Genomic DNA, 11871 nt, shown 5'->3' with positions numbered 1-11871 from the left:
ACCAAAACATAGTTAAAGAATATTTGTTAAAAGCAGTGGCCACTCATGTTGGCTGAAAAGAACACATAAATGTATAGGATGGGTAAGCCAAAGTTTAGAGCAGATAAATTTGAGAAAAAGCTTTAAATATGCATATTTCAAGCAACATACAGTTTCCTGAACTTCTCGTCTGAATATAAATTCATATATATTTTGTGGTGGTCAATGTGGCAAATTATTCCAAAAAAGAAAGTAATAGTAATAATAATAACCTAATCCCTTTGGTATGGCAATTCCATTTTTAAAAATGTATTATAAAAGGAATATGTAAAAACTCAACTACAAGGAATATGTAAAAATTTAACTACAAGAATGTCAACCATAGTATTATTTATTAAAGTAAAAAATTGAAAAGAATATTGATTTAATAATTAGATATTTATTTTGTTTTTTTCTTTAATAAACTTCAGTTTTTATAGCAGTTTCATAGTCACAGCAAAATTAATCAGAACATATAGAGATTTCCTGGGTTAGAAAAAATGCTGTGTAGAATACTACAATCATGGGTAAGACATTCTATAAGTCCGTGGATGACAGTTTTGGCAGAAGCATTTCATGCAAGGAAGGAAAATCCATATCTACAGTGTCTATTCCAATAAGAACAAAACATTGCCCCTTCCATCATGGAAGCAGTCCAATATAATCAATCTGCCACCAGATAACTGGCTGGTTACCCCAAGGAATGATGCCATGTCAAGATGCATCACTGGTCTCTGCTGGTGGCACTCAGCACTCAGCAGTGGCCTTAGCCAGGTTGTCTTTGGTAAGCGAAAGTCCATGTTGCTAAACCTATGAATAACCTTCATCCCTGCCACCATGGCTACTTTATTTATGAGCCCATTGGGTAACGGCAGGGGTGGCTAAAGAAAGAGGCTGACAGGTATCCACAAAAAGGGTCACCCTATCTATTTGATTATTAAAATTCTCCTCTGTTGAGTCCATACTTTCGTGAACACTCATATGGGACTCAAATATTTTCACATTTTCTGTGTATTCAGAGAGTTCTATCCATATATCTCTTTCCCAAATTGCCTTATCACCAATTTTCCAATCATGTTCCTTCCAAGTCCCTGACCATTCAGCTAAACCACTGGCCACAGACAATAAATTGGTATACAATTACACATCTGGTCATTTCTTCTTCTAAACAAAGGGAACAACCAAGTGTTCTACATGAGTTTCTTCCCAGTAGGAAAATTTCCCTTCACCACTATCCTTCAGGAATGTCCCAGAGAAGTGTCTCAGCGGTACAGCTGTCCACTTTTAGGTGGTGCCTGAATGTTGTACAGAACCCTCTGCCAGTCAGGCCCAAGCCTTCTGTTCCTCTGTCATCTGAGCCTAGGGAACTCCCCACGAGGCCATAGGTGCAGGATGGAAGAGAGAAGGTTGTGTAACAGGAATGTGGACCCAGGACATTTGGACAACTTGTTCATGTGACTTACTTATACCTTCAGGGCCTGCTTGGATCCAGTCAGGTATACAATAATTCTGTTTGGTGATGGACTTCTGCTATGCACATCCAACCTTATGGCTGGGTGGCTCAGATAACACTTAGTTCATGCTGGGCAGCTCAGATCATACAGTAACCATTGTGACCAATGGCTAAATGTTTGGTCCCTACTAAGGCCCAGTGGCAGGCCAGGAGCAGTTTCTCAAAAGCAGCAAAGGTATATGCAGAGAATGGCAGGGCTTTGCTCCCAAGTCCTAAGGGCCCATGCTACACATTGATTCTTCTGGATCATAGGACTGGTGTGACAGAGCAGCTTGCTCAGCAGCCCAGACCTGTTGCAGAGCCTGGTCTTGCTCTGAGCCTCACTCAAAATGAGCAACTTTTCGGGTCACTCAGTAAGTGGACCAGAACAACACGCCCAGATAAGAGATATGTTGCCTCCAAAATCAAATGAGGCCTACTAGAAATTGTACCTCTTTCTTGGTTTTAGGAGGGGTCAAATGCAATGACTTATCTTTTATCTTAGAAGGTATGTTTCTGCATATCTCATACCACTGAACCCCTAGAAATTTCACTGAAAGAAAAGACCCCTGAACTTTTGTTGGATTTATTGATCATGCTCTGACATGCAAAAGTCTTGCAAATAAGTCTACAGTAGTTACTATCTGCTGAAAGCAAACTGTTTCGGGTACTCTTTACTAAAAGATAGAGAGAGAAAAAAGTACTTTCCAGATTAATAGTTACATACCAGGCACTAGGGGATGTGTTAATTTGCTCAAGAGATAACACCACATCTGGTAGCTGCATTTGGAGTCACCTCCTGGTTAAGCTTTCATAATCTACTGTTATTCTCCAAGATGTATCCATCTTCTGTGTAGACCAAACATGGGAGCTGAATGGGGACATGTTGGGAATCACCACCCCTGCTTCTTTCAAGTCCTTGTTGTGGCACTAATCTCTGCAATCCCCCAAGAATGCAGTATTGCTCTTATTTTGCTATTTTCCTAGGTAGAGATGGTTCTAGTGCCTTCCACTTGGCCTCTCCCACCATAATAGCCCTCACCCCCAGGTCAGGGAACCAGGGTGAGGATTCTGCCAGCTGTTGAGCATATCTATTCAAATCATGCATTCTGGAACTAAAGGAATAACCACAGGCTGGGTTTGGTGACACACTGGGCCCATTGCAAGATAGACTGGAGCTAAAACCAAAACAACTCCATTGATCACCTGACCTCCATAAGTCTCCACACTGTCTGGTGGACCCCAGTGACTTTGGATCTTTGAGAAACAAGTGTCAGTTTATAGCCAATGTCTCGTAGTCAGATTATTTCGCTTTCTCCAATGCACAGTGACCCTGGTAAAAGACCATAGCTACTTTCAGGGAAGGCTCGGAGAAAGATTGACAGTATACTACAAATGTATACTGTAGTATGCGGAGATCCTCCCTCAAGGAACATGGCCTTCCCTTCCTTCTGGGCTGGGTCTGTAAACTGACTTAAAACTAGGAATTCATGGGGGAGGGGGGTCATGACTCTTTGTTTTTATGATTCAGGTTAGACATTTGTTCCCTTGAATTAGAACTTTTCTGCTCATGCAGATTAAGAATCCAGTAAGCTGCCTACGTATTTCACTTCAGCCCATTCTGATTGCTGCTTTGACTCTGCGATCCGTTATGGTAACTATACCCACACTTGGCCCCTGCCACCCCAGAATCTGAATACTACCACTGCATTTCGGTTTCCCAGTTGAAAAATGCAGTTACCACTGTAAATTCTGGCCTAACGAGAAGAATGAGCACAGAGTTCTTCAAGAATTCCAGTGCTGCCCTTACAGATTTATTTCTTACTCTATTGGTAAAAGATGTGTCTTCTGGACCTTCCCACAGTGGGTGAGTAGATCTAAAATGACAAATCCACCTTAAAATTCCAATGTCCCTAAGCCTTTGAATCCTTTCCTCTACATTAAACCAAAGCAGGTCCAGCATTTTTAATTTACTCACTTTGGTCTCCCTTTTGGTCCGTGGTTCAGCCAACCAACCAAAGAGCCTCTTCTTTATTTGAGCCTCTTCTAACTCCCCCAAGCTGCAACATTAAATGCAGAATCTGATTAGTGAGCAAATATCAATAAATTTGGCCTGATCCAACTTTATGTTTCTTCCACCACTATCCCACACCCTTAATACTTACTCCCACACATTTTCCCCAGATTTCTGTCTGCATAAGTTAGAAAACTCAAGTAGCTCTTTTGGAGTGTAGTATACCTCCTCACCGGTGAAACTTTAGGGGCCTCACCTTTAGGGGTCTGCTGGAACTTGAATCTTGTTATAGATCTAAAAGCAAAGATGGGTGATGGTGTGGATCCTGAGGAGACTCAGAATTCTTTTGCATGGTAACTACCTTAGAAGAGACCATTATCATTTTCTCAGGCAATGCAGGATTAATCCTCTGAAGTGGGGTTAGAAAGGCTGCCACCGCTGGGGGTGGAGAGGCCTTTTTCTACTGGCAAGGAATACTCATCAGAATTTAGGGGCTCAATGTTCTCAGCTTCATTTGGGTCTGCCCACACATCCCCATTTCAACTTAGAGGATCCTGTTCTTTCCCAATCAATGCCCTCACTTTAACCACAGACACCCAGTGCCCTGGGAGTTCAATTTACATTGTAATTCAGCCAATTGTAAAAAGAGATTCTGCATTTGATTTTCAACAATCTCAATCCTGAGGCTACAAGAGATAAGGATTTCCTTCAAGGCACACACAGAAGCTTGCACGTGATTTATGCAGGACTTGAACTGGAAAGAACTGGAAATTCAAATCTCTGAGCTCATCCTTTTCTTTTCTTTTTTTTTTTTTAAAGGTTTTATTTATTTATTTGACAGAGAGAGACACAGTGAGAGAGGGAACACAAGCAGGGGGAGTGGGAGAGGGAGAAACAGGCTTCCTGCAGAGCAGGGAGCCCGATGCGGGGCTCGATCCCAGGACCCTGGGATCATGACCTGAGCTGAAGGCAGACACTTAACGACTGAGCCACCCAGGGGCCCTGAGCTCATCCTTTTCTTTCCCCACTTTGTCCAGCAACATTAGGAGCAACAAGTCAATCTCTTTACTACTAGAAATAGAGTCATTTAAAACTAATCAGATGGGAGAGCCAATTCAGAAAACTCATCCTTAAAATTCTGTTCCTCTAGAACCGCTCTCAGGACCAAAATCTATAGTAGTCCGCTGGGGCTGCCATAACAAAATCTTATAGACTTGGTGGTTTAAACAACAGAAATTTATTTTCTCATAGCTCTGGAGGCGGTAAGTCCAAGATCAGGGTGCCAGGGTGGTGGAGATCTGATGAGAGCTCTCTTCTTGGCTTGTAGACAGCTGTCTTTCCACTGGGTGTTCACCGGACTTTTTCATGTAGAGGGAGAAACAGGTATTTATTTACCTCTTCTTAGAAGGCACCCAATCCTATTGGGTTGAGACTCCATCCCTATGACTTCATTTAACCTTAAATATTTCCTAAAAGCTCTATCTCCAAATACAATCACATTTCATTTCAACATATGAATTTTAGGGAGACACAATTCAGGACAGAACAATAGATATTAACGTACCCAGAGAGAACATTTCAAATTATCATCTACAAATATTTCAAGTTGTTAAGACATCAAGAAACACTGTTGATTTTTTTGTTATGGGAATGATCACTTCAGTGGTAATGAATATAGAGTAAGCAGGGATCCATTATTCAAAGAGAAGACTAGAAATGGGAATTTAGGGGGTTGGCAATGGTCTGGTGGTTCCAACTTTTCAGGCAAATGGAGCTATGTCAACTGTATCTCATTGGTGTATTGAGCTTGGAGATTTGGGGGAAGAGGCACTTAGCAAAGGGGCCTTTTGAGAAAAAAGGAAATTTAGTACTAGACCCTATTCTAAGAAGTTCAAAGTTATTATGATCTATATTACGCACTGAGGTGTCGCTTTCTAGTGTCATCAATCAAAAAGCTACATCAGCCCTACTACCCATTTTCTCTCCCAACCAGGAATACTTGTTTTTACTGAGAAGGAGTTTGAACTGTGATACAGCTGCACAGAGGAGCTTCATTTAAGAAAGGAGAGGACTGGGTCCTGGTACGACATGTTTCTTCTGCTAGATTTCTGCTCATCCCTCCTTCTCTATGGAGATGCCCAAACTAATGAAGATGCTTTTGAGACCTTGTCTACTGGGGCATGCTTCAGGTATAGGTGAGTGTAACACTGGGGAGAGAGACTTCCTTTTTCTTTCTCCTACACTCTATCCGATAGCTTAAGCATAGACCACTTAGAAACTCCTTGAAGTGGACAGGAGTCTGCACGAGACTACCGAGCCATCTGTTCTCGTGTGCACCAACTGATAAATAATGCAGCAGCAACAACTGCAGAAAGTGGGCCAGTGGTCTTATCAGATTTTCCAATATTTTCCCCCACTAGGCAACAGTAACCAGATGTAATCTCTTGGATTGCTTAAAATTCTGAGGCTTTGGGACTTATCATAGGAAAAGAGGACCTAAAAGGGGAGAAAGAATATTTTCTAGTAAGCCAAATAGGAGTTTGGGGTCAGAATATTTTAAATATTAAAAGAAATATACCACGGGATGATGAAGGCCATGTCCAATAGATAATAGATGAAAAGAGAAAGAAATATGGATACCGATAAAGAGATAAAAAATAAATAGTATATATGCATATATGTAATATATTAATATATTATAATAATATAATATATATATATCTGTGTCTATATGTATAGCTGTAATCTTACCCCATGCTACTAACAGTGATTATCGCCAAGGCTAATTTTTATTTATTTATTTTTTAAAGATTTTATTTTATTTATTTAACTGACAGAGAGAGAGAGAGACAGCGAGAGAGAGAACACAAGCAGGGGGAGTGGGAGAGGGAGAAGCAGGCTTCCAGCCGAGCAGGGAGCCCAATGCGGGGCTCGATTCCAGGACCCTGGGATCATGACCTGAGCCGAAGGCAGTCACTTAACCAACTGAGCCACCCAGGTGCCCCACCAAGGCTAATTTTTAATCTATATAGTTACATTTTTCAATAATGAAAAAATATTGATTAATAAGAAATACATACCAATTATTTCTAATTTTGAAAAGAATTCTCTCATCCCAGAAGAATTTTCTTTCTGAGAATGTTAACCCTTCATAGGTAATATGTTTGGGCAAGTGAGCATGAATGTATAGAAGGCTAGTCAACTCAGCTCTATGCCACTGGTCTTTTGCAAGGGAAGTGATTATTTTTAGTGACGGCATGCGAATTTCTGTTATTTTATGTGAGTCATTATTGCTGATGTAGTTTATCTATGAATTAACAAATAATTAAGTGTTACACTTTCCTTACTACCTCAACCCTTTCTTGTTTCGGTCAACACATGTGGTTAATTCAACTTGTCAAGTTTGGATTTTTCTTTTGTTGATATGTGAGGCCACCAAACAGTTTCCCACTCTGGGGTCCTTAGGGGAGAAAAAGAAGAAAAGTCAAAATACAGCGTGCTTTCCTTCAGAATTTCTTTCATTTAGATACAGGCCGCAAAAGGTCAGGAAAAAAAGGGATTTTTCCAAGACATTCTATTTAGTAGACTTCATTTAGGGACATAAAATGTAGGAAGAATTAATACTTCCCTTTCCATAATAAAAATGCATATTCCTTCTGCAAATTGCAAGAGATTAATTTCTCTGGTAATCCCATATAATCTCATTTCTCAGAGCTGAAGTTTTTTTGTTGCTCAAAAGAAATATTTGAGGTGACTGTCTTGCTTTGTATATGGGGTAGTGGGGGCAGCAAAGGGTAGCGGTTACTTCATGCAATTCTCTACAGCATGGAGCACAGGAAAAGGGCAGTGGAGAATAAGAGAGAAAGCCTCATCCATCTGCCTCTTCTCCTTTTGTCCATGGGTGCAAATATGCCACCTGCCCAGAGTTCCTGGACTGCTGTGGTCAGGGATGTGCAAGCAATGAGGTTTGGAGGGAAGGGTTAAGGACTGTGCAAGACCATCTCTGAAATATTGCTTGGTAGCTTAGGATCCATATTTAAACTACTAAATACTGCTGTTGGGATTACTCAGATCAGCTGTTAGAGCCAAATTTCAAGATTAGTAGGGACTCATCTGTGCCTCAGTGTCCTCATTTGTAAAATGAGAATAATTGAGTCATTGTGGGAATAAAATGGGATAATTCATAAAAATATGTATAATAGTATAGAGCATATAATGCTCACCTAATAGGAGCTATTGTTGTTATTATTAAGAGGCTCCTGGGCATTGTGTAGGTGAGGTGCATAAAGGAGGGCCCATAGAAAAAGGAAGGGGATTAGGTAATACCTGGAAATATGGCCAAATGAGAACAGTTTCATTTGCTGTCCAAAAAACTTACCTGAAATTTACATTTGTAAAGAGAAAAGAAGATATTTATACCTTTGTACATTTCTGCAGTCCGAGTTCGCATGTTCATGCACCACCTTTTTGACTGACATTTCTTCTTAGTCCCCAAAAAGTCCAAGCCTCAAAGAACCACTTAGGGCTCAATACTGGCCTCCTATGGAAGTGGAATCCAGGCTTAACATCCCAAGAACTAGAGAAACAATTTTCTTTACTAAGGGGGCTTCCAGGGAAGGGGGGGGGGTGTATTATAATTAGTATAATAAATATTATTGTGGTTAAGGAATTGACATGAGCAGAGTGAAAATGGCTGAGTAGGTGTTCATCATTTGAATGAAGGATCCTAGGGGGGGAATGATTGGAGGGGTGTTCAGGAAGACAGAGTTGTGTGAACAAAAGCAGAGGGGCATGAAAGAACATTAGGCCTTAAAAAAGCAGTAAGTCCTTTTGTGATGCTTGAACATAGAGTATAAGAGAGAGATGGCAGAGACAGAAAAAGCCAGGAAAGCTGGGAAGAATCAGATCTCTTATAGTCTTGCTGATAGACAATCAGGACTTTCTTTTCATAATTAATAAGAAATTATGGTTGAAGACTCAAGAGAGAGAGACTTAGAAGAGTCCATGAAGAAGCCAGATAAGGAATGATGGGGACTGAAACAATAAAGTATCATTAGGGATTGTAAGGAGGATACAGATAAAACAAAAGGTAAGAATCTATACTTGGGAGTAGTCAAAATTTAAAAAAAGGAAGTACAGGGTTCCTGGGTGTCTCAGTTGGTGAAGCATCGGACTCAATTTCAGCTCAGGTCATGATCTCAGGATCGTGAGATCGAGCCCCGCATCGGGCTCCGTGCTCAGTGTGGAGTCCGCTTGGGATTCTCTCCCTCTCCCTCTGCCCCTCCTCCCCACTCTCTCTCTCAAATAAATAACTCTTTTTAAAAAAAAAAAGTAAGTGCACATGATCTTCCGATTAAAGATTTTATTTATATGCAATGTTTTACAAAATTATTTAAAATATCAAGTTAGAGTCAGTTACACATTTAGCTATTTATTTTGTTGATAATAATAGATTACACGAAATTAGGCATTTCCCAGAAAGTGGGGTGAGAGAATTCGTTAATCTATAGCCCTGGAACCTGGCAGACACACAAAGTCTTTGAAACTTTATTTCTACCTCAGAGGTCAGCATTGGTCTAGGAAGGTCCTAGATAACCCGGTATAGTGTGGGGCTGGTGCAGAATAAAATGTCTAACTCCTAAAATTAGGACTCATACTCTAAGTAAACTCTAGGTGACTCAGTCAGTTTTAGGTACTTCTCTGACAGGAGTTCCAATAGTGTGGAAAAGGAGATCCATGGACCAGCGATTGATTTAAGAGAGTGCCACAGAATCCTATAAAATTTGGAAGAAACAGAAGCCCTAGGTATAGGTTCAGACTACCCATGGTCTCTACCTTCAAAGATACATGGCACTACCCTGGCAGGTAGGTTTTTTTGTGTGACACCAAAATTGTCATTTGCTGGATCTCTTTGTCTCCCTGGGTATCAAAACTCCATTCTGGCATAACTTTTTCCCATGCCTGTTAAAGGTTTATTACAAACTAAAGAGTTAAAGAAGCCCTCCAGATATTTTGGGAAGCAACCCAGCACAAAAGCATCAATAACAAAAGTCAAGTCAACTTCCTATATATCAAAGCACCAAAAGGTCAAGGATGTAAAAAGTGACCTTTACATTTTATAACACGACACAGTGTTTAGTTATTGTTTTCAAAAAATTGTCAGAGAACATAGAAATCTTCAAACAATAGTTAAAATGGATAGAAAGTTCTAAAGAGCGTATATTCAGAGTTTAATGAACACTCAAATATTTGTTAATCTCAAATCTATGTTATTATATATTCTACTTCCTCTAACTGTAAAAATAAGATAAATACAGGAGTACAGGTGATCTAATCTACATCCCTAGCCCTACTCGATATGTAGCTATATCTTCAATATCAACCTGTGCTCAAATAAAATGTAAAAGGTTATTATTTATAATATTTTTAAGTAGAAGGCATATGCCGAGAGCCTGAATAATTCAATACCAATACTGTAGTATACTTCGCTTCGAAAAGCTCATGTTTCTTAGCATGATGTCTTGTAAATAATGCAATGGGTTAAAAAAAAAAAAAACTGGCCTTGGTTCGAGAGGAAAGCCTGATGAAAATGGATATAAAACCCAATTAAAAAAACAAACCAACTTCAGCATCTTTCAAGGAGAAATCTGAAACCCCAAATCACAAGTCACAATTTGCTATTAATTATCATTTGAGATAACTCCTCAGTGACTTCTAGGTTATGGTTCTGTCCTCCCAATGACAGTCTTGTACCCAGGAACTGAAGGAAACCGGGCAATTCCTGAAAGTCACTGGGTAACACTTCGAGTCACATTTGGCTTCCTGTTCTAGAAGAGTGAGAAAAGATTACATTAAGGGAGAAACTTACTCCTTGACTAAAGGCATTAAACGATCCTTCAAGGGGCCCTCGAACCAAGTAGCCGTGTTGTGAACATGCATTCCACTCTCGTGTTTAAGACACAAAGGTCTCCATTTCTCTAAGGGAACTGTTTTTTCGGCATGACACACTCTCTCGCTTGCCTTGGAGCCAAGTAATTGGAACCCTAAACACACGGCGGAGCTTCTGTTGGAACCGGTTACCAACAAAACAATACAGAAAGGGATTAATGCAGCTGTTGGTCAATCCCAGGAGGATGGCAAAAGGAAGTGCCAGGTCAATGACTGCTATAACTTCACAACTATGAATGACACCCATCCAGGCCAGAGCATCCAGGAAGGTCAGAACATGGAAGGGAAGCCAACAGATGATGAACGCCAGAACGACAGCCGCTGCCATCTTGAGGACTTGGTCGCGAGTTATTCTGTTCTTCCCGTAGCTATTGGTCTTCAGTAAGTGTTTTCTGATTCCAAAATAGCATGTGGCTATGAATATTAAAGGGATAATAAAACCAAGGATATTTTTCATTAAGGCAATCCCAGCTGACCATTGGGCATATTTCTCAGGGGGGAAGGCCATAATGCAGGCATTCACTCCCAAATACTCAATGGTTCGGACATCTCGGAAATAGAATGTTGGCAATGAGGACAGACAAGCCATACACCAAACAAGGGGAACGATATAAGACGCTTGCCAGGGATTTCTTCTCTGAGACAGAAAGGGATAGATAACAGACTGGTACCTATCAACGCTCATGCAGGTGATAAAAAATATGCTCGCGAACATGTTCAGGGTCAGGAAAGAACCAAACACTTTGCACATCACAGGCCCAAAGAGCCAGTCATATCTGTAAGAATAATAGGTTGCCCAGAGAGGAAGAGTAGCCAAAAGCAGCAAATCAGCCACAGCCAGGTTGAAGATGTAAATGCTGGAAACCTTTTTAGGACCCTTTTGACAACAGAACAGCGTAACCACAATAGTATTGACAAGAAATCCAATCACAAAAATAATATAGTAGAGGATAGGAATTGCATCTAAATGCTTATCTGACGGCTTATGCGAGCAGTTAGAGGTCGACTCATTGCCAATGATGTTCACAAGTCCGAAGTGAAGGCTGTTGGTGATGTTTTTGCTGATGGTGGCCAGGGTGACGTTCTTCATATTGCAAGCTCAGTAGCTCCTACTTCTTACGCCTTCTGTGGAAATTAAATTTAAAAAAATGGAACTCCCAGAACACATACGGAGTGTAGGACATTATTAAATCATTAGCATTTTGAAAGTTTGTCGAAAGCAAAAAAAAAAAAAAAAGAAAAGAAAAGGTGGGTGAATATAGAAAACACTGGGAAGCACAACTGTGCCTTGTGACTTAAGAGTGGATTTTGTTCCTTGAAGAAGAAAAAGGAATTTCCTCAACAGTACCAAGCAGGTAAGACATTTCAGCCTCAGGGACTGAAAATGCTGAACAAAACT

General features: G+C 40.4%; 1 protein-coding gene across 1 annotated transcript; it reads right to left on the bottom strand.

Moving 5' to 3' along the window:
- Positions 1-8979: 8979 nt before the first annotated feature.
- On the bottom strand, positions 8980-11562 carry AGTR2 (angiotensin II receptor type 2). The gene has a single exon (XM_045865572.2). The coding sequence runs from the start codon at positions 11560-11562 to the stop codon at positions 10477-10479; it is 1086 nt and encodes a 361-aa protein (XP_045721528.1). The 3' UTR covers positions 8980-10476.
- Positions 11563-11871: the final 309 nt, after the last annotated feature.

The sequence above is a fragment of the Mirounga angustirostris genome, unplaced genomic scaffold (genome assembly GCF_029215605.1).
Source record: "Mirounga angustirostris isolate CCGP_5_RB_7025 unplaced genomic scaffold, mMirAng1.0.hap1 SCAF_11, whole genome shotgun sequence".
In the NCBI taxonomy this organism is placed as follows: domain Eukaryota; kingdom Metazoa; phylum Chordata; class Mammalia; order Carnivora; family Phocidae; genus Mirounga; species Mirounga angustirostris.
This window is presented reverse-complemented; position numbering and strand designations above follow the sequence as displayed.

Coding starts and splice junctions, on each gene's coding strand:
- AGTR2 (XM_045865572.2), bottom strand. CDS start 11,562: ATGAAGAACGTCACCCTGGCCACCATCAGCAAAAACATCACCAACAGC.